At 47.5% G+C, this 26,451-nt stretch overlaps 1 protein-coding gene across 16 annotated transcripts in view; it reads left to right on the top strand.

The window, feature by feature from the left end:
* LOC144596779 (nesprin-1-like) overlaps nucleotides 1-26,451 on the top strand; it is a 468,061-nt gene that overhangs the window by 325,044 nt on the left and 116,566 nt on the right. For all 16 annotated transcript variants that reach the window (XM_078405564.1, XM_078405576.1, XM_078405565.1 and 13 more), the window contains 14 exons: nucleotides 96-251; nucleotides 3,876-4,085; nucleotides 5,637-5,738; nucleotides 6,636-6,755; nucleotides 8,595-8,795; nucleotides 10,772-10,945; nucleotides 11,067-11,198; nucleotides 13,006-13,202; nucleotides 15,498-15,630; nucleotides 16,259-16,441; nucleotides 17,676-17,825; nucleotides 19,926-20,102; nucleotides 23,005-23,160; nucleotides 25,487-25,642. In XM_078405564.1, the coding sequence (XP_078261690.1) occupies nucleotides 96-251; nucleotides 3,876-4,085; nucleotides 5,637-5,738; nucleotides 6,636-6,755; nucleotides 8,595-8,795; nucleotides 10,772-10,945; nucleotides 11,067-11,198; nucleotides 13,006-13,202; nucleotides 15,498-15,630; nucleotides 16,259-16,441; nucleotides 17,676-17,825; nucleotides 19,926-20,102; nucleotides 23,005-23,160; nucleotides 25,487-25,642 (2,247 nt within the window). The remainder of the gene's footprint in view (nucleotides 1-95; nucleotides 252-3,875; nucleotides 4,086-5,636; nucleotides 5,739-6,635; nucleotides 6,756-8,594; nucleotides 8,796-10,771; nucleotides 10,946-11,066; nucleotides 11,199-13,005; nucleotides 13,203-15,497; nucleotides 15,631-16,258; nucleotides 16,442-17,675; nucleotides 17,826-19,925; nucleotides 20,103-23,004; nucleotides 23,161-25,486; nucleotides 25,643-26,451) is intronic.

The raw sequence follows: 26,451 nt of genomic DNA, 5'->3' as shown, positions 1-26,451 counted from the left end.
TCTCTCTCTCTCTCTCTCTCTCTTGCTCGTGTTGTAAAATATTTTGGGTGCAAGCAACAGAAATGATTGTGGACATTGTTCACCTCTTTTCACAGGGTAAGGACGCTGAAGAACAGAGTCTTGCTCTGGAGCAGAAGCTGTTTGATGGAGCGTCAGCTGCCTGCCACTGGATGGACAGTGTCGAAGATCACATCTTTGCCAGCGCAAATTTTCTCCTGGAAAAACTTGAAGCACACTTGAGCCACGAAGAGGTGAGAAATTGTCAAATGTCACCAATATTTGAGGTGAATACCTGAAGAAGGGTCCCGACTCAAAACGTCGCCGGTCCACTCCATCCTGAGATGTTACCTGACCCGCTGTGTTGCTCCAGTTTGACTCAGGATTTCAACATCTGCAGTTCCTCGTGCCTCTCATTAATATTTGAGTTGATACTGAATAGATTTGATCACAGGATGGATGAGAATTTTGTAGAAGTGAGGCAGGGCTTGTGTTTACATGTTGTTTGATTCCTTTTGTGTCGACACAAGTCGACTGAGGCAGATAAATGTGACTGGGAACAGATCTCCCAGCCTTTCTTGTCAGCAAAGAAAGTTAATGGGGCAGGCCATTCACTGTCATGAATCGTTTAGTTTCGTTTATTGTCACGTATACCGAGGTACAGTGAAAAGCTTTTGTTGTGTGCTAACCAGTCAGTGGAAAGACTGTACATGATTACAATCAAGCCTTCCACAGCTAACAATAAAGACATGGTGATTCTTTGTGTACTGCCTCGTTGAGGTCTACTAGTCTTACACTACAATCATCGCAGTTTTGCAATTATTTACTGAATTGCTTGCAATTTCACTGTATCGCGGTATATGTGACAATAAAGTTTTAGTTTTGTTTATTGTCACGTGTACCAATGTATAGTGAAAAGCTTTAAATTGTGTGCTATCCAGTCAACGAGAAAACAATACATGATTACAATAGACAATAGGTGCAGGAGTAGGCCATTCGGCCCTTCGAGCCAGCACCGCCATTCAATGTGATCATGGCTGATCATTCTCAATCAGTATCCCGCTCCTGCTTTCTCCCCATAACCCCTGACTCCGCTGTCCTTAAGAGCTCTATCTAGCTCTCTCTTGAATGTATTCAGAGAATTGGCCTCCACTGCCCTCTGAGGCAGAGAATTCCACAGATTCACAACTCTCTGACTAAAAAAGTTTTTCCTCATCTCTGTTCTAAATGGCCTACCCCTTATTCTTAAACTGTGGCCCCTGGTTCTGGACTCCCCCAACATTGGGAACATGTTTCCTGCCTCTAACATGTCCAACCCCTTAATAATCTTATATGTTTCGATAAGATCCCCTCCCATCCTTCTAAATCAAGATGTCCCCCATGCACAGGTACAGGATAAAGGGAATAATGTTTTGTGCAAGTTAAGGTTAGGATAAAGATAGTCCGAGGATCTCCAATTAGGTAGATAATAGCTCAGGTCTGCTCTCTAGTTGTTTGTTGGATGGTTCAGTTGCCTGATAACAGCTGGGAAGAAGCTGTCCCTGAATGTGAGGGTGTGCGTTTTCACACTTCTATATCTGTCCCCGATGGGAGAGGGGGGGTGGGGGGGACGACAGTTTATTAGATAGGCTTGCAGATAGTATTAGTTTAGAGATACAACATGGAACAGGCCCATTCGGCCCACCAAGTCCACACTGGCCATCAATCATCCGTCCACACTAGTTCTATGCCACCCCACTTCCACATTTAGGAAGAACCCCACATCAGGCAGCATCTCTGGTGAAACATATAAGATTATTAAGGGGTTGGACACGTTCGAGGCAGGAAACATGTGACCAATGTTGGGGGAGTCCAGAACCAGGGGCCACAGTTTAAGAATAAGGGGTAGGCCATTTAGAACGGAGATGAGGAAAAACTTTTTCAGTCAGAGAGTTGTAAATCTGTGGAATTCTCTGCCTCAGAAGGCAGTGGAGGCCAATTCTCTGAATGCATTCAAGAGAGAGCTAGATAGAGCTCTTAAGGATAGCGGAGTCAGGGGGTATGGGGAGAAGGCAGGAACGGGGTACTGATTGAGAATGATCAGCCATGATCACATTGAATGGTGGTGCTGGCTCAAAGGGCCGAATGGCCTACTCCTGCACCTATTGTCTATTGTTTACTCCCGACACACTGGGGGCAATTTTCAGAGGCCAATTAACCTACAAACCTTCACATCATTGGGATGTGGGAAGAAACCGGAGCACCCGGAAGAAACCCACGCAGTCACAGGGAAAATATGCAAACGTCACAAAAACAGCACCCGAGGTTCGGTTTGAAACCGGGTCTCTGATGCTTTGAGGCAGCAGATCTACCAGCCACGCCACTGTGCCACAGGAGATGGAGGGATATGGATCACATGCAGGCAGGAGATTAACTTGATATCCTGTTCCGGACAGACATTGTGGGCTAAAGGGGCTGTTCCTATGTTCTCCTCTGGATTCTCCATGGAATTCAACAGAACAGATGGTAGAATGTTAAATAGGACTGGAGATCGAGACCATGGCTAGTGCAGGAAAGTCGGATATCCGTGGGAGTGTAGAGATAAGGCCCAGCATCAGAACTGAAGGTAACAATTTGATATGATGTAATAAAAAGAAACTGCAGATGCTGGTTTATACCAAAGATATACACAAAATGTTGGAATAGTTCAAGTGGGGTCAGGCAGCATCTCTGGTGAAAGTGGATGTGTAATGTTTTGGGTCGGGACTCTTCTTCAGGCTGTTGAGATGCATCAGGCAGCATCTCCGGAGATGCTGCCTGACCCACTGAGTTACTTCTGCATTCTGTGTCTATCTTTGGTGACAATTTGATGACGGGTGGCGCTGCGGTAGAGTTGCTGCCTTAAAGTGCCAGAGACCCGGGTTCAATCTTTACTACGGGTGCTGTCTGAACTCCCTGTGACTGTGTGGGTTTTCTCTGGCTGCTCCGGTTTCCTCACACACTCCAAAGACGTGCGGGCTTGTAGGTTAATTGGCTTCCGTAAAAATCGTAAATTGCCCCTAGTGTGCAGGATAGAGTTAGTGTACGGTGTGATCTTTGATCAAACCCTCTCCTTCGACAAACACATCAAACACATCACAAAGACAGCCTTCTTCCACCTCAAAAACATTGCCCGTCTCCGTCCATCCCTCTCCTCCACAGCTGCAGAAACCCTCATCCACGCCTTCATCACCTCCCGTCTGGACTACTGCAACAGCCTCCTCTATGGCGCACCCTCAAAAATCATCAGTAAACTTCAATACATTCAAAACTCCGCTGCCCGTCTACTCACCCACACCCCGATCCGTGACCATATCACCCCCGTCCTTTACAAACTCCACTGGCTCCCCATCCCCCAGAGAATCCAGTACAAAATCCTCCTCATGACCTACAAAGCCCTCCATAACCTGGCCCCATCCTACCTGACCGACCTCCTCCACAGGCACACTCCCACCTGCACTCTCCGCTCTGCTGCTGCCAATCTCCTATCCCCCCACATCCGGACCAAACTTAGATCCTGGGGGGACAGGGCTTTCTCCATCGCTGCTCCCACCCTATGGAACTCACTACCCCAAACCGTCAGAGACTCCTCCTCACTCACCACATTCAAAACATCACTGAAGTCTCACCTGTTCAGTACTGCCTTCAACCACTGAAGGTCACCTCACCTTCTGTCTCCTTTCTCTGTTCGTTTACTTATTTATCTATTTATTCACTTCCCTATGTTCTCTAAATCCCTGTAAAGCGTCTTTGAGTATATGAAAAGCGCTATATAAATGTAATGCATTATTATTATTATGCCCGCGCGATGTATCTCTGAACTAAACTAAACTAAACCTCTTTTCTATTTTGTTGCCTAGGGTCTTGCAAAACAGGTCGAGGAGGTGATTGAAGATGTAACCGGGAAGACGGATGAGTTCTTCCTTGTTCTCCCCGAGACTAAAAAGAACCAGGATATTATTGAAGAAACCGTGAGGTGCCTCCAGGACAGACTCGGCTCGTTAGGATCAACCCTGAAGCATCGCGGTGAGAGGCTCAGAGACAGACTACAGCAGCTGATGGAGTACCAGGTGAGTGGAGCCCTGCCTCGTCGCCACAGCGGTCGGTGTCACCGGCCTTGCAGTGGAGTCCAGTTCTGCCAATCCCTGCCTGTGGGGTTTCGTGCATCAGGGCAATTAAGTGCGGCACGGTGGCACAGCGGTAGAGTTGCTGCCTTACAGTGCCAGGGACCCGTGTTCGATCCTGTCTGTGGGTGCATTTCTGTGTGAGTTTGTCTTTTCTCCCCGTGACCACATGGGTTTTCTCCGGGTGCTCCGTTTCCCCCCTCTCGCTCCAAAGACGCACACAGGTTCGTAGGTTAATTGGCTTTGGTAAAAAAAATGGTATATTGTCCCAAGTGTGTAGTATAGTGGTAGTGTACGGGGATCGATGCGGACTCGGTAGGCCGAAGGGCCTGTTTGAGCGCTGTATCTCTAAACTAAACTAAACAATTCCACACATCATCTCTACCGGGCAAAAGACACACTGATTTTTAGAGAGTAATTCAATGTGATTCTACTGTTTGCATTGAAGCAGCAAGATTTGGAGCTAATTAATATAGTTGATTTGAAATGAAGCATCTCTCTGCAGTACTGTTGGAATATGTTGACCGCAGCACAATGGGAATACTCACAGTTTACTATGGGAACAGTTCCCATAGTTCCCTGAGGCGTGGAAGGATGTCAATGCAGTGCTTTGTCTATACTGGTTCGCGGAGCAATCCCATTCCCCAACAACTATTTATTGTTTTCTCTCACCTATTCTCCCCACGTTCTCGTCAACCTCTCTCCTCGGGTTCCACTGTTCACCTGCACATTGGAGGCAAAATGCAGTGATTACCAACCCCCACGTTTTTGGGATGTGGGAGGAAGCCGGAGCACCTGGAAGAAACCTGTGGGGGAAGTGGAGGGGGGGGGGTGTCACAAAGCGGACATGCAAGCTCCACAAAGGCAGCGCCACCAGCGGTCAGGCCTCTGGAGCTGTGATGCAGCGGGTCTACCAGTCGCACCACTCTGCTGTCCTTCGGGCAACTGTGGCTACAGGACCCAGTTATGTGTGACTCCGGGTGCTGCCTGTGTGGAGTTTGCATGTTCATCCTGAGAACGCATGGGTTTGCTCTGGGTGATCCCGTTTCCTCCCACATCACAAAGACGTACGGGTTTGGAGGTTAATTGGTTCCTGTGAAGTTGCCCCGAGAGAGTTGGTGGGAAAGTGGGATAACACAGTAGTGGGTGATTTTAGATTGTAGATTTTTTTTAGATTTAGAGATACAGTGCGGAAACAGGCCCTTCGGCCCACCGGGTCCGTGCCGCCCAGCGATCCCCGCACATTAACACAATCCTACACACACTAGGGACAATTTTTTTTAACATTTGCCCAGTCAATTAACCTACATACCTGATTGATGGTGGGCGTTGAATTGATGGGCCAAAGGACCTGTTTCCATGCTAAACTTTAGTTGTGCATTACAGTCCTTGATATGTGCCACTCCAGTGCAACGTAACACATGCATTCGTCGGACAGTTCCTTTCTTTTGAATGGTTTGTGTGCTTTTTAAGTGCCTTTGTATTGTTTGTTGACAGACTGAGTTGAAGCTGCTGGTCACCTCCATGGCTGACAGCAAGTATGTCGTCCTACAGAAGCTCACTGAAGCGATGGAGCATCCTGTCACAGAGCAACTGCAGGTAAACTAAAGTCTTCTTTCCTCTCCGTGTTCAGGGGCAGCTTCATTCATTTAGTGAAACCGGGCACTGGGATGGATGTGGTGGGAACTGAAGACGTTTTATAAAGGATTTAAGTATTTGTGGCTTTGCTGCAAAGTAGGACACCCTTCGCCTATTGTATTTGTGTGGCCCTCTTCGATCAATCCCATGTTAGTCAATAGACAATAGGTGCAGGAGGAGGCCATTCGGCCCTTCGAGCCAGCACCACCATTCAATGTGATCATGGCTGATCATTCTCAATCAGTACCCCGTTCCTGCCTTCTCCCCATACCCCCTGACTCCGCCATCCTTAAGAGCTCTATCCAGCTCTCTCTTGAATGCATTCAGAGAATTGGCCTCCACTGCCTTCTGAGGCAGAGAATTCCACAGATTCACAACTCTCTGACTGAAACTGACTGATCTGACTGTTATTGAATATCCTTCATTGGCTTTTCGTTGGCAGTTCATTGAAGATGATGACTGGACGTAGGTTTAAAGTGAGAGGGGGAAAGATTCAATAGGAATCTGAGGGGCAACTCTTTCACACCAAGGATAATGGGTATAGGGAATGAACTAAACGTTATTCCCTTTTTCATGTATCTGTACACTGTGGACAGCTAGATTGTAATCATGTATAGCCTTTCCATTGAGTGGTTAGCATGCAGTGAAAAAGCTTTTCACTGGTACGCATGATACACATGACAATAAACGGAACCATGTAACTCTCTGGAGAACATGGACAGGACACTGTTGTGTTCCATGACCCATCCATGTTCTCCAGAGATACTCCCTGACCCGTTGAGTTACTCCAGCATTTGTCTCGTGAGATGACGGCACGATTGCTAACCTGAATTTATACCTGTGTTTGTCCTCTTGCAGGCTGTTTTGCAGGCGGAAGATGATCTCAGGGAGTTTGAGATGCGAATCAGCCGCTTAAAAGAGCAATTGGAGGAACTGCAGCCAGACCCGACTAAACTACTGGATCTTTCTAAAGCGCAGGTCTGGAGTCATGAACGATTGCGATAATAGACAATAGGTGCAGGAGTAGGCCATTCGGCCCTTCGAGCCAGCACCGCCATTCAATGTGATCATGGCTGATCATTCTCAATCAGTACCCCGTTCCTGCCTTCTCCCCATACCCCCTGACTCCGCTATCCTTAAGAGCTCTATCTAGCTCTCTCTTGAATGCATTCAGAGAATTGGCCTCCACTGACTTCTGAGGCAGAGAGGCATAATGATGCAGAGAATTCCCTGCTGAGTTTAGCCTGAGCTCTAGAACTCAAATGTCTTTGACACCGAGATGAACAATAGACAATAGGTGCAGGAGGAGGCCATTCGGCCCTTCGAGCCAGCACCGCCATTCAATGTGATCATGGCTGATCATTCTCAATCAGTACCCCGTTCCTGCCTTCTCCCCATACCCCCTGACTCCGCTACCCTTAAACCTGTACTGAGTCCATCCGTCCCACATGAGCCTGTTTCATTTGATTTCTAAATAGAATCAATGTGGAGAGTGAGTGCATGTGTGCAACAGTGTATATGAGTATTAACCATCACAAGTTTGGTTGCGTACAGCAGGTTGGCGGGTGGGATTGGCTTGCTGATTTATGTGCTGAGCGGTTTTTGTTTGTGGTAAAAGTATGGTGTCTGTATTTGTGACGTGTGGGACACTAATTTGTAGTGCTGATGTAGAATTTAGGTTTAGAGCTAGTCAGATGTGAATCTCCTGAACGTGGCCATCAGTAACTATAAGGGCATAGCTATAAGGGGAAAGGTTAATGGAGATGTGGGGGCGAGTTTGTTTTACACAGAGGTAGTGAGGCCCTGGAACGCATTGCCAGGGGTGGCGGTGGATAGAGGCAGATATGATAGTGATGTTTAAGAGGCTTTTAGATAGGCACTTGGAGGTGCAGGGAATAGAGGGATATGGATCATATGCAGGCAGATGAGATCAGTTCAGCTAGGCATGAATGAATGAATAAGTTTATTGGCCAAGTATGAGCATATATAAGGAAGGTGCATCATGTTTGACACAAAGATTGTGGGCCGAAGGACCTGTTCCTGTCCTGCACAGTGCTATGTTCTAATTAAGAAGCTAGAAAGAGCTTTGATTTAGCGTATTTTTGTGAACTTGTAGTAGATGGGGAATTGGTTGAAGTATGTCTGGCTCTCCGAGAACTACAATGGGAATAGATGCAGGAGAGGGATTGTCAAGGCACCAAGGCTCATTAAAGAACTGTCAACTGCCTTTACATTGCAATCTTTGTTTGGCAGGACAGGTGGAAGCAGAAAGGTTTTATTTTTGATGTAGCAGGGGCTTAAAGGAAGAGAGAAGTTTGAAAGTGGACCTTCTTTAACATAGTATTTAGGTTAGTTTAGAGATACAGTGGAAGCAGGCCCTTCAGCCCATCGAGTCCGTGCCGACCAGCGATCGCCTGTACACTAACACTAACCTACACACCAGGGATCATTTACAATTTTACCAAGCCAATTAACCCACGAACCTGTTCGTCTTTGGAGTGTGGGAGGAAACTGGAGCTCCCAGCCAATCGCCCAGGCAGGTCACAGGGATAACGTACAAACTCCGCACAGACAGCACCCGTAGTTAGGATCGATCCCAGGTCTCTGGCGCTGTAAGGCCGCATCTTTATTGCCGCCATATTTGTTAAAGAGGCGTCCAATTATATTGGAACTGCTGGACACTTAATCTTTTGCTGTAATACATTAATTTCTGGGTCATGCCTTTGTGAAAAGCTGTCGAGTTTAACCATGCACCAGTCCCAGTCAAGTCAATCCAAGTCACTTAATAAAGCCTTTAACTCCTTTCCCTTTGCAAAGGATATGTATGAAGAGTTGACGATGATCGTTGGCTCCAGGCGCAGCTCTTTAAACCAGAACTTGGCACTGAGAGGTCAGTATGAGCAGGCCCTGCAGGACTTGGCTGACTTGACCGACACAGGCCAAGAGAAGATGGCGCTGGACCAGCGGATCCTGGTCACCTCCAGAGAAGATGTCAAGAACTTGCTGGAGAAACACAAGGTGAGCTCGGTTTATTGTTATATCGTGGTTCCTTGTACTTGGAGAATCGTTGGCCAGAGGCGTAGACAGGCACTCCACAAGATTCACCGAACTGAAAGATGACCCACCAGTAAACAATAAGTCTGAAGAAGGGTCTCGACCCGAAATGTCATCCATTCCTTCTCTCCAGAGATGCTGCCTGTCCCGCTGAGTTACTCCAGCATTTTGTGTCTCTCTTCGATTTAGAAACATAGAAACATAGAAAATAGGTGCAGGAGTAGGCCATTCGGCCCTTCGAGCCTGCACCGCCATTCAATATGATCATGGCTGATCATCCAGCTCAGTAACCTGTACCTGCCTTCTCTCCATACCCCCTGATCCCTTTAGCCACAAGGGCCACATCTAACTCCCTCTTAAATATAGCCAATGAACTGGCCTCAACTACCTTCTGTGGCAGAGAATCCCACAGACTCACCACTCTCTGTGTGAAGAAATGTTTTCTCATCTCGGTCCTAAAAGACTTCCCCCTTATCCTTAAGCTGTGACCCCTGGTTCTGTACTTCCCCAACATCGGGAACAATCTTCCCGCATCTAGCCTCTCCAACCCCTTAAGAATTTTATATGTTTCAATCAATAAGATCCCCCCTCAGTCTTCTAAATTCCAGCGAGTACAAGCCCAGTCTATCCAGTCTTTCTTCATATGAAAGTCCTGCCATCCCAGGGATCAATCTGGTGAACCTTCTCTGTACTCCCTCTAAGGCTAGAATGTCTTTCCTCAGATTAGGAGACCAAAACTGTACACAATTTATACCAGCATCTGCAGTTCCTTCCTACACAAACAATAAACATTGACGCCCGACATTGATTCAGGTCTAAATTTCTTCCCAGCTGTCGTCAAGGTGGGAAGCAACTGAACCATCCTATCAACAACTAGAGTGCGGTCCTGACGTACCATCTACCTCATTGCACACCCTTGGACTATCTTTAATCAAACTTCACTGGACTTTATCTTGCACTATACGTTATTCCCTTTATCTTGTATCTGTAAACTGCTTCATTGTAATCCTGTACAGTCTTTCCACTGACTGGATAGCACCTAACAAAAATATTTTCTCTGTACTATGGTACATGTGACAATAAACTAAACTAGACATTGTAATTACCCGGTCCCAAATATTTGCGTCAGTCATAATAGAATAAGTCCTCTGCTCTCAAATTTGCTCTGCATCATGGCCATACTGTGAGGCATGAATACATTGGCAAAGTCTGACTGAGTTCGTGAGTCATAGGAGCAGAATTAGGCCATTCGGCTCATCAAGTCCACTCCGCCATTCAATCGTGGCTGATCTGCCTTTCCCTCTCAATCCCATTCTCCTGCCTTCTCCCCATAACCTCTGACACCCTTACCAATCAAGAATCTGTCAATCTCTGCCTGAAAAATATCCACTGACTTGACCTCCACAGCTGTCAGTGGCAATGAATTCTACAGATTCACCACCCTCTGACTGAAGAAATCCCACAGATTCACCACCCTCTGACGGAAGAAATTCCACAGATTCACCACCCTCTGACGGAAGAAATTCCACAGATTCGCCACCCTCTGACTGAAGAAATCCCACAGATTCACCACCCTCTGACTGAAGAAATCCCACAGATTCACCACCCTCTGACTGAAGAAATCCCACAGATTCACCACCCTCTGACTGAAGAAATTCCACAGATTCACCACCCTCTGACTAAAGAGTATGGGTCGGGATGATGGGTAGATTTGTGTGCGTTCCTCCAGACTGTTGCTGTCTTGGCCCTGCCTTCCGTTGCCTCCTTCTCCAACCCCCCCCCGTCCGTCCTCCTTTCCTCCCTGCCTTCTCAACCATCCTTCTTGAGCGTCTGTGTCGCTGGTCCTTGTCTCAGTCTCTTGCTGACAATTTGCAGTCGTACGCTGCACTGATTACACTGAAGACAACCCATGACTAACCTCCGTCTCTACCTGTTCAAAGGAATTTTTCCAGGGACTCGAGTCTCACCGGATCCTTACAGAAGCACTCTATAAAAAGGTCAGCAGCTGCCTCCATCAAAAGGAGACCAGCTCCCAGGAAGAATTGATCGGCAAGTCCCTGGGCTTGCTGAAGGATGCCCACAGGAGAGGTGTGGAATTCGAGGGGATTCTGGAGGTGAGGGCTTTGATGTTTGGTGAGAGTCCGTAACTTTGTGCAATGTAACATCCAAAAGCACTTGTACGTTGTGTCCATTTTTCGAGCTGTGACTCGTGAATAATTTTCTCGCCTTCTGCAGACCTGGACCAAGCTGGCGAAGGATTATGAGGCCTTGTGCAAGCAACTGGAAGCGGTGGAGAGCACTATCCCAGGCGCTGGACTGGTCGAGGAGTCGGAAGAGCGACTGACGGAGCGGATCGCTCTTTATCAGGTTGGTCACGTTCCTCAATAGACAATAGGTGCAGGAGGAGGCCATTTCGGCCCTTTGAGCCAGCACGGCCATTCAATGTGATCATGGCTGATCATTCTCAATCAGTACCCTGTTCCTGCCTTCTCCCCATACCCCCTGACTCCGCTATCCTTAAGAGCTCTATCCAGCTCTCTCTTGAATGCATTCAGAGAATTGGCCTCCACTGCCTTCTGAGGCAGAGAATTCCACAGATTCACAACTCTCTGACTGAAAAAGTTTTTCCTCATCTCAGTTCTAAATGGCCTACCCCTTATTCTTAAACTGTGGCCCCTTGTTCCGGACTCCCCCAACATTGGGAACATGTTTCCTGCCTCTAACGTGTCCAACCCCTTAATAATCTTATACGTTTCGATAAGATCGCCTCTCATCCTTCTAAATTCCAGTGTATACAAGCCTAGTCGCTCCAGTCTTTCAACATATGACAGTCCTGGGAACATCGGAGTGGGTACAGACATCTTGATGGGCCCTGCTCCACCATTTGGTTCGGTTGTGGCTGACCTGCATTATCTTTATTTGTCTGTGCCTCAGTCAATCAAAACATAAATTACAATTCACCACTTTGGACATCACTTTACACGTTTAGAGATACAGTGTGGGATCAGGTCCTTTGGCCCTCTGAGTCCACGCCGACCAGCGATCGCCACATTCATTAGTCTATTCTACACATTAGGGGCAATTTACAGAAGCCAATTAACCTACCAACCTGTAGACGTTTTTAGTCTAGTTTAGTGATACATCACGAAGACAGTGCCGAGTCTACCTCGACCAGCGATCCCCGCACATTAACACTAGGGACAATTTACAATTTTACCAAAGCCAATTAACCTATAAACCTGTACGTCTTTGGAGTGTGGGAAGAAACCGGAGAACCCAGAGAAAACCCACGCAGGTCACAGAGAACGTACAAACTCCGTATAGACAGCACCTGTGGTCTGGATTGAACCCGGATCACTGGGGCTGTAAGGCAGCAACTCTACCGCTGCGCCACCGAGGCGCCCAGTCAGTCTGAGCCTTGGAATCTAACAACATTCTCCACAGCATTCTGGTGGCTGAGTACCATATTTCCACTAGTAATTGGATGGAAATATAATCACACTGATCTAGCATTTATTTTAAAATTACCTTTTAATATCCCCTCAACAGAATAAATCGTTTTTCTCTTTATCTAATTGAATTCTTCCGGCACCCTTTGGTGTTGTCTAATCAATTCTAAGTATCTGAACGACAAGCCTTCAAATAAACAAGTCACACAGCATGGGAAAATCCTTTCTGCCCACCATATTCATACTGACCATTAATAATCTCATTTACCCGCACTTTAGACTTTGGAGATACAGCACGGAAATAGTCCCTTCGGCCCACTGAGTCCATGCCAACTAGTGATCCCCGTCCCTTAACACTATCCTGCACACAATTTTTACATTTTTACAGGGGCCAGTTAACCTACAAACCTGCACGTCTCTAGTGGGGAGTCTGAAGAAAGGTCCTGACCCAATACGTCACCCATCCTTTTAGTCCAGGGATGCCGCCTGACCCGCCGTGTTACTTCAATAACTTTGTGTCCATTTGCAGTGATGAATGATTCTTTCAAAACAAAGGTAGTGGATGAGTTGCAGGGGTCGGCCAATGTTTTTGATGCCTAGGTTTGGATGGGGCAAGATTGGCTTTTTCTTGAATGGTGTGCAATGCCTGTCGTAAAGATGTGGAATGATTCCTGCGGTGAACTTGAGGTGATACGAGCTCACGGCGCGGTGTCTTTCTGTTCCAGCGGTTGAAGGGCATCCTGACTGAACACCAGCCGCAGTTGTACCAAGTGCTGGAGGACGGGAAGAAGCTCTTGACGTCCATCAGTTGCACAGACCTGGAGACTCAGCTGAACCAGCTGGGTGAACACTGGCTATCCACCACTGCCAGAGTGGGCAGGGAGCTGCATCGGCTCGAATCTGTCCTTAAACACTGGAGCAGGTAAAAGCGAAATCTTTGCATTGCGCCTCTGCCCCAAAATGTTCCATTGCTAAAGGTGCCAATAAGCGGCACGGTGGCGCAGCGGTAGAGTTGCTGCCTTAGAGCTAATGCAGCGCTGGAGACTCGGGTTCGATCCTGACTGCGGGTGCTGTACTGTACGGAGTTTTTTCCTTCTCCCCGTGACCTGCGTGGGTTTTCTCCGAGATCTTCGGTTTCCTCCCACACTCCAAAGACCTACAGGTGTGTAGGTTAATTGGCTGGGCAAATGTAAAAATTGTCCCTTGTGGGTGTAGGATAGTGTTAATGCGCGGGGATCGCTGGGCGGCGCGGACCGGGTGGGCCGAAGGGCCTGTTTCTGCGCTGTATCTCTAAATCTAAAAAAAAATCTTTTAAAAATAAGGAGAGATTTGTGGAAGAAATAAACAAAAATCTTGCATAGAAATTAAATTTTAGAGATACAGTGTTGAAACAGGCCCTTTGGCCCACCGAATCCACGCCGTACACCAGTTCTACTTTATCTCACTTTTGCATCCTGCACACTAGGGGCAATTTACAGAAGCCAATTAACACACAAATTCGCATGTCTTTGGAATGTGGGAGGAAACCGGAACTCCCGGAGTAACCCACACGGTCACAGGGAGACCGTACAAATCCCGTACAAGCAGCACCCGTAGTCAGGATGGTACCCGGGACTCTGGCGCTGTAAGGCACCAACTCTACCGCTGCCCATCTGTGCCACGCTTGATCCATCACCTTCGATGCCCGGGCAATTCAAGTGATCATCCATGCACCAGTCTCCACTGCCTTTCCTGAAAGCGCATTACACGCTAAAACCAACCATCGGATTAAAAGTTGTATTTTTCTTCAGAACCCCTCTATGCCTCCTACCCCTCGCCTCTTAAACCAATGCCCTCTAGTTTTGGACGCCGTCATTATGAGGAAAATAGTTTCATTGTCTCCCCTATCTGGGCCTCTCATATCTTTCTGTACCTCCGTCAGGTCCTGGCTACACTATCAGGTGTTGGCTGGCGGTAGTCCGCCCTCCATTCAGGTCTAGGAGTCTTATCGCCACATGACGAGCATAAGCAAGTGTTGTCTGATTACAGGAAGAGTGTAACCACTGAGGTCTCTTCTCAAGGTGACAATCCCATTTTGGTTGCTTGGAGGTCTGATGGGATGTGGGCTGTGGGTGTTGGAGTGCACAGACTTTGTCCAATGCAGAAGTAAGCAATATTAAATGCAGAGAAGGAATAGTTGACGTTTCGGGTCGAGACCCCGCAAACGATCGGAAACGTCACCTATTCCCTTTCTCCAGAGGTGCTGCCCGACCCGCTGAGTTACTCCAGCTTTTTTTTAATCAACTTCGGTTTAAACCAGCATCTGTCATTGTTCCTTCCTACACAATGATAAATACATATGTAGATTTTACTCAATTTTGCAGATATATGTTGTCTAGAAAGTAATTGATTTCAGTTTAGTTTAGAGATAAAGCGCGGAAACAGGCCCTTCAGCCCACCGGGTCCGCACCGACCAGCGATCCCTAACACCAGCCTACACACACTAGGGACAATTTACATTTATATCAAGCCAATTAACCTGCAAACCTGTGCGCCTTTGGAGTGTGGGAGGAAACCGAAGATCTCGGGGAAAACTCACACAGGTCACGGGGAGAACGTACAAACTCCGTACAGACGGCACCCGTAGTCAGAATTGAACCCGGGTCTCTGGCGCTGTAAGGCAGTAGCTCTACCGCTACAACACTGTGCCACCCTAATTTAATTAAATTAGCAATAGCTCGTTTAGGATCCAAAGACGAGTGAGTCAAATGCTCTCACCCCTAGTCTCTGGCCCCATGTTGTTTTTAAACAAAGTTGCCCAAGTATTTTTTTTAATTGATTCCTTTAAAGATACAGCATAGAAATAGGCCCTTTGGGCCACCGAGTCCACTCTGATCATTGATTACCCATTCACTCTAGTTCTATGTTATCCCACTTTCCCATCCACTCCCGACACATTAGGAGGGGCAATTTTACTGTGGCCAATTAACCTACAAACCCGCACGTCTTTGGCATATGGGGAGAAACCGGAGCACCCGGAGGAAATCCATGAGGTGTCAGAAAGAACGTGCAAACTCCACACAGACGGCACCCGAGGTCAGGGCCGAACCCGGGTCTCTGACGATGTTAGGCAGCAGCTTTTCCAGCTGCACCATAGTGCCGCAATTGTACTCCCTCAGCCTGAAGGGGCTGCCTTTGTGCAAACCTCACATGGCTTTAATGCTTTCTTTTCTCCCAGGTACCAGACTGAGTTTGCTGAGTTGAATCACTGGCTCCAGTCTGCCGTGGAGTGCCTGGAGTTCTGGAAACTGCAGTCAGTGACCCTCCCTCAAGAGTTGGATGCTGTCAGGGATCATCTGAGCTCATTCCTGGTGAGTTACCTCACGAGTTGTTGATACTCTCCAACTTTATAGCTTAATTCCATAGAATCAAAGGCTGAACAATCTGTGATTGCAAGCTGCAGACATGAAATGTTTGTGTGTACTCTATGATTAGCTAACCGATGATTAGTTTCGTCTGAAGAGTGAGGTGGTAAAGTGAGGACAGTAATTTAACATCAACTGAAACAGAATTGAAGGAGCGTTTGGGACGGTGCAGCGGTAGAGTTGTTGTCTTAGCGCCAGAGTCCCGGGTTCGATCCTGACAATGGGCGCTGTCTGCACAGGGTTTGGACGTGACCCCATGGATTCCTCGCTTGGAGGAAACCTGAGCACCCGAAGTAAACCCTCGTGGTCACAGGGAGAAAATACAAACTCCCAACAGACAACTAACCCGGGTCTCTGGTCAGGCCTGCCGTCGAGGTATGAGAGACTGGAATTAATTGAATAGCTTCTAAGAATTGGTGTGAGGGCAGAGGTCTGATGGCCTCTTCTTGAGCTGTATCTTGCCATGGACTGATTACCTCTTTGCCATCTTGTGGACCATCAGGCACTGGACGTAATGGTTTTGTTCACTACAAATGAGACTATGCAAGTGTTTTCCCAACTTTCTTGTTTACAGGAATTTTCCAAGGAGGTCGACACAAAGTCTTCTCTCAAGTCCTCGGTGCTGAGCAGAGGAAATCAGCTGTTACGTCTGAAGAAAGTGGACACGGCAGCCTTGCGATCTGGGCTGGCCCGGACCGACAGTCAGTGGGCAGAACTCCTCGCTCAAATCCCGCTGGTCCAGGAAAAATTGCATCAGGTACCGGAGGGATCCATGCCCATCCAAGCATTGTTTAGTTTAGTTTCTTGTCACGTGTACCGAGGTACCGTGAAAAGCCTTTGTTGTGTCAGCGGAAGGACAATACATGCTTATAATCGAGCCATCCACAGTACACAGATACATGATGAGGGAATTAACGTTTAGTGCAAGATAAAGGCAGTAAAGTCTGATCAGAGATAGTCCGAGGGTTTCCAATGGGGTAGATGGTAGTTCAGCAGTGGGATCTGGATGGGATCCAGTGTGGATGTAGAGGTTGAATGGCATCTGTCCGCTAGTGGGAATTTCTGCTTCACAATAAGAATGCTAGTTTCTCCGGCTTACTCCAGCAATCTTCCTTGGAAGTGGTCAAGTATGTGGGAGGGAGGATGGATGTGGCAGTGGAGTTAACTCGGTGCTTTTACAGACTGGGTGTGTGAGTGAGATGTTGGGATCAACCAGAGTGAGATATTGGGAGGTTTAGTTTATCATTGTCACATGTACCGAGGTACAGCGAAAACTTTCTTTTTGCTTGCTAGCTAGTCAAAGAAAGGGCTTACAATCAAGCCGTCCACAGTGTTCAGATAAAGGGTACAATATTTAGTGGAAGATAAGTAAAGATTTAAAAGAGTGAAGCGATTGTATTGTGTGATGTCAGATCCTCTTCTGGGACCAACATGCAAAGAGTCGCCTAGCCCCGGCGCCATCTTGAATAGGAATCTGGGGTTTGAATTCGTTTGGCATTTAGAGAACTGGTTTTCAGCTTGTTGGAGACATAGAGTGGAAACAGGCCATTCACTGACCAACATATCCCATCCACATTAGTCCCACCTGCCTGTATTTGGGGCCCATATCCCTCTAAACATATCCTATCCATGTAGAACAACAATGGTGAGACGATAAATTTGGGATTGGTGTAAGGGTATGAGGGAGAGAGTTCTTGGTTGTTCTTTCAATTTGCAATAATAGATTTGAATGCTCAATGTTCTTGTTCCATATTACAAATGCTTGTGGTTCTAAGTCACTGCCCTTCATGTGTGGGTGGGTGCTGAGAAAGTGCTGCCTGGAGTCCTGGTGGTGGAGGCAGGAATGAAAGGGGCATTTAAGAAGCTTTGCGATGGGCATATTGACATGGAGTGATTATGGATCACTTGCATTAAGCTAGGTGCTGCCGATTCAATGTCAAAGTTCAGCACTGCCATGGTCTGTGGGGGAAAAGTAATCTTTCATTCCTCAGCTTCAGATGGAGAAGTTACCTTCTCGCACAGCGATCAACGAGCTGATGAACTGGATCACCTTGATGGAGCAAATCATTGGAGAGGACGATGAGAAGATCAATAGTGCGGTGGGCTCACAAACGATGGAACAATACCTCAAGAAGTACAAGGTGAGGGAGAATGTGCACTTAGCCTCCAGTTTACCAGGACCTTTGGGGCATCCACAAGCATTTTGCAACCAATGCATTGCTTTACACTTGTTTTGTAGTGAATCATGACTCCGATTTTGCACAGCAAGGTGCAAACGCCTTAACCATCGCTTCGCTCAACACCTTCGCTCAGTCCGCCTTACCCAACCTGATCTCCTGGTGGCTGAGCACTTCAACTCCTCCTCCCACTCCCAGTCTGACCTTTCTGTCATGGGCCTCCTCCAGTGCCATAGTGAGGCCCACTGGAAATTGGAGGAACAGCACCTCATATTTCGCCTGGGCAGCTTACAGCCCAGTGATATGAACATTGACTTCTCCAACTTTAGATAGTTCCTCTGTCCCTCTCTTCCCCTCCCCCTTCCCAGATCTCCCACTGTCTTCTTGTCTCCACCTATATCCTTCCTTTGTCCCGCCCCCCTGACATCAGTCTGAAGAAGGGTCTCGACCCGAAACGTCACCCATTCCTTCTCTCCCGAGATGCTGCCTGACCTGCTGAGTTACTCCAGCATTTTGTGAATAAATACCTTTGATTTGTACCAGCATCTGCACTGGACAGCTTTTCCCTATCTGAAAGAATAAGATGTGGTCTCCGTTTAGGGTCCCATCCAAAAGTCAGCACCCCTTATAGTGTGGTGCCCCCTCTTTGTTGCACTGAAGAGTTGCCCTGGATTGCGCACTGAGATCTCTGGATTGGGATTTGAACCCACCACCTTATGACCAAGAAAAAAATAACTAAAATGATGCCCAAAATGCAGGATGCTTTAGCATTCAAAGGTTGCTCCAGAAATATGGGCAAAGTGTTGTAGTGTAGCAAAGCTTATCTCCAACACTGCCAGGACCCATAACAATGTGTTTCCAGGTTCATTAGGTAAAATCCCTCATTTGTAATGGTGTGTTGTGGTTGGTGATGTAGTGCGGCCCATGGGAGCAGGTTAGGCAGAATTGTGGGAGGAGACACAGTTAACCTTTTGAGGTCTGCAATCCTTTGTCAGATCTGGGGAAGAGAAAAAACAAGTTTGTTTAGTTTAGTGTTTAGTTTAGAGATACAGCCCACCGAGTCCGCACCGACCAGCGATCCCCGTACACTAACACGCATCCCACATTCACTAGGGACAATTTACAATTTTACCAAGCCAATTAGCCTACAAACTGTACGGAGTGTGGGAGGAAACCAGAGATCCCGGAGAAAACCCACGCAAGTCACGTGGAGAACATACAAACTCTGTACAGACAGCGCCCGTAGTCAGGATCGAACCGGGGGTCTCTGACGCTGTAAGGCAGCGACGCTAAGACTGTGCCACCGTGTTCTTTGCTACAGAGACGGTAGGGAGGGACGGGTAGAACAAAGGGAATATCCCTGATGAGGTGAGACCAAATGAGTTCATGTGACAGTTTGAGGCAGATTAAATCTTTGTCTCTTTCCATGTTGCCACGAGCAAGGCAGTGGGACATGTCCAGCTGGTCAGGTTATCTTAATGGAGAAAGAAATTGTATGGATGACTGGCCGACATGACCAGCCCCTGATCCCGACAAAGAACGAGTGGCTTCCCGTTGCTGGAGAATTGGATGTTGAGTCTGGGCAAATCAGGAACTCGGGTGGATGTAACTGAGCAATTCATACTTTGACGAAGGGTTCAATTTGCAATTACATCTATATACTAAAACCCTCGTTTGTTTGTTTGTTTGTTCCTGAACTACAGCCAAAACGGTACCCGATAGCGTGACAATTTTAGGCCCACCTTACTCACCGTCGTCCCTTTGGTGTTAATGGAAGAAGTTTCATTTAAATCGGTGTTACATTTTTTAAGTTATTCACATTTTAAAGTTTAAATCTATCTCCTCGGGAGGGAGGGGGAGGGAGTGAGGGGGGAGGAAGGAGGATAAGGGGGGTTGAGGGGGATGGAGTGGGGGGAGGGGAAGGAGAGGGTGCTGCACCAACGCAGGAGAGGTTTGGGCCCAACGGGTCCACTTGGTCTAGTTGTAGTTTAAATCTTGCGTTTGTACCTGTAAAGTCGTCGTATTGATAAATTAACAGAGCAACGTTTTATTTCCACTGTCCAGGCTTTCAAGATCGATTTGACCTGCAAGCAGTTGACCGTGGACTTTGTGAACCAGTCAGTTTTGCAGATTAGCAGCCACGATGTGGAGAGCAAGCGCAGTGACAAGACCGATTTTGCTGAGCGCCTTGGTGTGATGAACAGGAGGTGGCAACTCCTGCAAGGACTCATCACTGAGCAGGTAACGCCCCAGTTCCCATCAGGCAACCGAGCCATCCGCATAATTTCGTACGTTATAGGAGCAGAATTAGGCCATTCAGCCCATCAAGTCTACTCCACCATTCAATCCTAGCTGATCTATCTTTCCCCCTCAACTCTATTCTCCCGCCTTCTCTCCATCACCCCAGAGTTTTTGTTTTCGTCGCCCCACATTCCCATCAACTCCACTCGGAGTGCAGCCCTCACCCACACACACTGGCAGAAATTTACAGTGGCTGATTAACCCCGCTACCCATGAGCCTTTGTGACGTGGGAGGGATCTGGAGCACCCCTGGAAAACCCACGCTACCAACAACGAGAGAGTGGTCCTGAGCTACTGTCTACCTTATTAAAGACCCTCGGACTATCTTTAATCTGACTTTACTGGACTTTATCAGGCACTAAACGTGTATCATGCATCTGTATACTGTGGATGGCTCGATTGTAATCATGTCTCGTCTTTCCGCTGTCTGGTTAGCATGCAACAAAAGCTTTTCACTGTACCTCGTCACACTTGACAACAGACTAAACTAAACTGAACTAAACATCTGAATCTTCCAGGATCCTGGACTGGCTTTGATCATGTGAAGGCATTGAGTGGGATTTTCCAAAGTTTTTTTATCCCAGAGTTTTCTCTTTGGACCTTGAGTTTTGTCTCTCTCAGGTAATTAGGTGAGAGTAGGGGGGTGTAGAGTGTGATGCTCATCATGCTTAAGGCATCAGAGGCTGCATGGACTGATTTGTCTTATCAAGCAGTTAATTTCTGTATGCAGCTTCACCTTCAGATTTTGGAGATACAATGCGGAAACAGGCCCTTCAGCCCACTGAGACAGCACCGACCAGCGGTCACACTGTACACTAACACTATCCTACACACTAGGAACAATTTACAATTTTACCGAAGCCAATGATCCTACAAACCTGCACGTCTTTGGGATGCGAGAGGAAACCAGAGCACCTGGAGAAAACCCACGCTGTCACAGGGAGAACGTACAAACTCCATACAGGCAGCACCTGCACTCAGGATCAAACTCGGGTCTCTGGCGATGTGATGCAGCAACTCCATATCTGCGCCACTGTGCCACCCTGACATTAGTGACCGACAGGGAATACCGCTGCAAGAGGGTCCAGAGGAGATTTACACGAATGATCCCGGATATGATTGCCTTAACGTTTGATAAGCATTCAATGGCTTTGGGCCTCTACTCGCTGGAGTTTAGAAGGATGAGGGGGGACCTCATTGAAAATTAACGAATAGTAAAAGGCCTAAATAGAGTGGATGTGAAGAGAATGTTTCCCCTAGTAGGAGAGTCGTGTGGCAGAGTTTACAGCCTTAGAATAAAAGGACGTCCCTTTAGAAAGGTGATGAGGAGACATTTATTTAGCCAGAGGATGGCGAATCTGTAGAATTCAGTGCCATGGACGGCTGTGGAGGCTGTCAATGGGTGTATTTAAAGCGGAGATTAACAGGTTCTTGATTAGTAACAGTGTCAAAGGTTACAGGGAGAAGGCAGGACGGACAGAAAGCAAAGAGTGGGGATAAATGGGTCCCTTTCGGAATGGCAGGCAGTGACCAGTGGGGTACCGCAAGGTTCGGTGCTGGGACCCCAGCTATTTACGATATACATTAATGACTTAGATGAAGGGATTAAAAGTACCATTAGCAAATTTGCAGATGATACTAAGCTGGGGGGTAGTGTGAATTGTGAGGAAGATGCAATAAGGCTGCAGGGTGACTTGGACAGGTTGTGTGAGTGGGCGGATACATGGCAGATGCAGTTTAATGTAGATAAGTGTGAGGTTATTCACTTTGGAAGTAAGAATAGAAAGGCAGATTATTATCTGAATGGTGTCAAGTTAGGAAGAGGGGATGTTCAACAAGATCTGGGTGTCCTAGTGCATCAGTCACTGAAAGGAAGCATGCAGGTACAGCAGGCAGTGAAGAAAGCCAATGGAATGTTGGCCTTCGTAACAAGAGGAGTTGAGTATAGGAGCAAAGAGGTCCTTCTACAGTTGTACCGGGCCCTGGTGAGACCGCACCTGGAGTACTGTGTGCAGTTTTGGTCTCCAAATTTGAGGAAGGATATTCTTGCTATTGAGGGCGTGCAGCGTAGGTTCACTAGGTTAATTCCCGGAATGGCGGGACTGTCGTAGGTTGAAAGGCTGGAGCAATTAGGCTTGTATACACTGGAATTTAGAAGGATGAGGGGGGATCTTATTGAAACATATAAGATAATTAGGGGATTGGACACATTAGAGGCAGGAAACATGTTCCCAATGTTGGGGGAGTCCAGAACAAGGGGCCACAGTTTAAAAATAAGGGGTAGGCCATTTAGAACGGAGATGAGGATGAACTTTTTCAGTCAGAGAGTGGTGAAGGTGTGGAATTCTCTGCCTCAGAAGGCAGTGGAGGCCAGTTCGTTGGATGCTTTCAAGAGAGAGCTGGATAGAGCTCTTAAGGATAGCGGAGTGAGGGGGTATGGGGAGAAGGCAGGAACGGGGTACTGATTGAGAGTGATCAGCCATGATCGCATTGAATGGCGGTGCTGGCTCGAAGGGCTGAATGGCCTACTCCTGCACCTATTGTCTATTGTCTATAATGGGGTTGAGAGGGAAAGATATGTAGCCGTGATTGAATGGCGGAGTAGACTTGAGGGGCCGAATGGCCTAATTCTGCTCCTATAACTCGTGAAGTTATGAATATTCCCTAATTTATTGAGCACCTTATGTCCGATTTGCGTGGCGGAAACGTATATTTTAGCCGAACTGTTTTTATCTTAAGAATGGAAGTAGTGATCATGAACCATACAATGTTCAAACATGGGCATGCATCGACCACAGTCTAATAATTGGTTTGCAATATAATGATTTTTTTGTGTTGACAGATCAGGTCATTGGAAGGCTCGTTGGAATCATGGACAGAGTATGAGAATAACTTGCAGAGCTTGAAAACTTGGTTTGAAACTCAGGAAGAGAGAATCAAGAAGTGGAACTCCATCGGTGACCTTGCCTCTGTCCAGACTGCTCTGAAGGATTGCCAGGTGTGGAATTAGACCCCAACTGTTTTACTTTCTGATAGAGTCACGCAGCCTTGGAAATGGGGCCTTCAGCCTACCGCGTCATATAGCATGGAAACAGGCCCTTTGGCCCAACTGGCCCACACCAACCATCTATCTACACTTGTCCCACCTGTCTGCATTTGGCCCATATCCCTCTCAACCTATCCCATCCAAGTACCTGTCTAAATGTTTCTTAAACGATGCGATAGTACCTGCCTCAACTACCCCTGCCAGCAGCTCGTTTCATACACCCACCGCCCTTTGTGTTAAAAAAAATTACTTCCTCAGGTTCCTATTAAATCTTTCCCCCATCACCTTAAACCTATATCCTCAGGTTCTCGATTCTCCTACTCTGGGGAAGATACTCTGTGCTTTTACCTGATCTATTCCTCTCATGATTTTACATACAAACCTCTATAAGATCACCCCTCATCCTCCTGCGCGATCCAAGGAATAGAGTTCTAGCCTGCTCATTCTCTCCAGAGTCCTGGCGAAATCCTTGCAAATCTTCTCTGCACCCTTTCCAGCTTGACAACATCTTGTTTATAACATGGTGCCCAAAACTGAACACAACAATACTCTAAATGTTGCCTGACCACATCTCATATAACTGTAACATGACCTCCCAACTTCTATACTCATCGGAGTCCATGCGGATTACACACAGATCTTATTTTCTTCCCACGTTCCCATCAGCTCCTCCTAGATTCTTCCATTCATCAGCACAGGGAACAATTTACAATGGCTCCATTTATCTGAATGCTGATTGAGAACACTTTTCTGCACAGGGAACCTGAGCTGCCAAACACCCATTGTTTTAATACCCCTCCCCCGACTCCCACATTGACCTCTTCTGCCTTCAACCTACATTGCTTCAGCAATACCCAGTATCAGCTCAAGCATCAGAACTTCTATCTCCTATCGGTCCACCACCGATTTTCCGGGAACTTGTGACAAAATTACGAGAGCGCACTTGAAACCCCCTCGAATATGTAGCGCTCAGGCTGGGTGATACGGCTGATCTTGACTTCCATGGACGATCGGCAGGTTGAATTTGCCGCCTTAGCCGGGTGCTCTGGAGCTCCTGCCTGGTCGGAGCCGGCAGACCCGTTCCCTGACTTCCGCGGCCGACTTTGCCGGCCGGCATCTCGACCCCTGTGCGGCCTAGGCAGGCCGTTCCGGCACTATTGGACTCCTCTCGGAGGCCGAGACCTCTTGTTGGTCTGGCAAAACGGGTAATCCAGCAGGGCTCTGGAACGAAGTATGCCGGAAAATCAGTGGTGGACCTGTATAGAATTTCACAACTTCACATAATAATTAAAAAATGGGAGGTTAATGTAGGATTAGTTTAAATAGATGGTTGATGGTCAGCTGAGGGGCCTGTATCTCTAAAGTCTAAACAGGAGGAGAGGAGCTTGAAGGTGGACACAAAATGTCAGGGTCAGGCAGCATCTCTGGAGAGAAGGAATGGGTGACGTTTCGTTTCGAGTCCCTTCTTCAGACTGATGTCAGGGGAGTGGGCGGTACAGAGATAAAATGTAGTTGGAGACAGTAAGACTGCTGGGAGAACTGGGAAGGGGGAGGGGAAAGCAAGGGCTACTTGAAGTTAGAGAAGTCAATGTTCATACTGCTGGGGTGTAAACTACCCAAGTGAGATATGAGGTGCTGTTTGTCCAATTTGCGCTGGGCCTCACTCTGACAATGGAGGAGGCCCCGGATAGAAAGGTCAGATTGGGAGGGGGAGTTAAAGTGCTGAGCAACCGGGAGATCAGGTAGGTCAAGGCGGACTGAGCGGAGGTGCTCAGTGAAACGATCGCTGTGCCTGCACTTGGTCTCGCCGATGTACAGGAGTCCACACCTGGAACAGCTTAGATGAGGTTGGAAGGTTGGAGGAGGTGGAAGTGAACCTCTGCCTCACCTGAAAAGACTGTCGAGGGCCTTGGACGGTGTAGAGGTGGGGGGGGGGGGGGGAGGTATGGAGACAGGTGTTACATCTCCGGCAGTTGCAGGGGAAAGTACCCGGGGAGGGGGCGGTTTGGGTGGGAAGGAACAAGTTGACATGGGAGTTGCGGAGGGAACGGTCTCTGCGGAAAGAAGAAAGGGGTGGAGATGGGAAGGCTCGTGGTTGGATCCCGTTGGAGGTGGCGAAAACCTCGGAGGATTATGTGCCGTTTGCGATAGCTAATGGGGTGGAAGGTGAGGACTTGTTATGAATGGGTGGGTGGGGGGAGCAAGAGCAGAGCTGCGGGATATCGAGGAGCTTGCGCACATATAAACCCTGACCAAATTTTTATGCTGTGAATTTCAGGAACTGGAAAATATGGTCCGAGTGAAAGAAAAGGAAGTGGAGAAGGTTGAACAAAGTGGACTGCTCCTCATCCAGAACAAGAAAGGCGAGGTTTCCAGCAATGTAATGGATCCACTGCGGGAGCTCAGTCGTTCCTGGGCACAGCTGAACCACCTGGTAGGGATGTTTCAATGATCGGCTTGTACTACAGTGCAATATAGTGGACCCAAATTCCATTTGTTTGGTTTTGTTTATTGTCATGTGTACCGAGGTACAGTGAAAAGCTTTTGTTACGTGCTAACCAGTCAGCGGAAAGACTATACATGATACAATCCAGCCATCCACAGTTTACAGACACAGGTTGAAGGGATTAATGTTAAGTGCAAGGTAAAGTCCGATTAAAGATAGTCTGAGGGTCTCCAATGAGGTAGATAGTAGCTCAGGACTCGTTCTCTAGTTGTTGATCGGATGGTTCAGTTCCCTGATAACTGCTGGGTAGAAACTGTCCCTGGATCTGGAGGTGTGCGTTTTCAAACTTCTGTACCTCTTGCCTGATGTGAGAAACATAGAAACATAGAAAATAGGTGCAGGAGTAGGCCATTCGGCCCTTCGAGCCTGCACCGCCATTCAATATGATCATGGCTGATCATCCAGCTCAGTAGCCTGTACCTGCCTTCTCTCCATACCCCCTGATCCCTTTAGCCATAAGGGCCACATCTAACCCCCTCTTAAATATAGCCAATGAACTGGCCTCAACTACCTTCTGTGGCAGAGAAATCCACAGACTCGCCACTCTCTGTGTGAAGAAATGTTTTCTCATCTCGGTCCTAAAAGACTTCCCCCTTATCCTTAAGCTGTGACCCCTGGTTCTGGACTTCCCCAACATCGGGAACAATCTTCCCGCATCTAGCCTCTCCAACCCCTTAAGAATTTTATATGTTTCAATAAGATCCCCCCTCAGTCTTCTAAATTCCAGCGAGTATAAG

This window comes from Rhinoraja longicauda, chromosome 9, assembly GCF_053455715.1.
Source record: "Rhinoraja longicauda isolate Sanriku21f chromosome 9, sRhiLon1.1, whole genome shotgun sequence".
NCBI lineage: Eukaryota > Metazoa > Chordata > Chondrichthyes > Rajiformes > Arhynchobatidae > Rhinoraja > Rhinoraja longicauda.
This window is presented reverse-complemented; position numbering and strand designations above follow the sequence as displayed.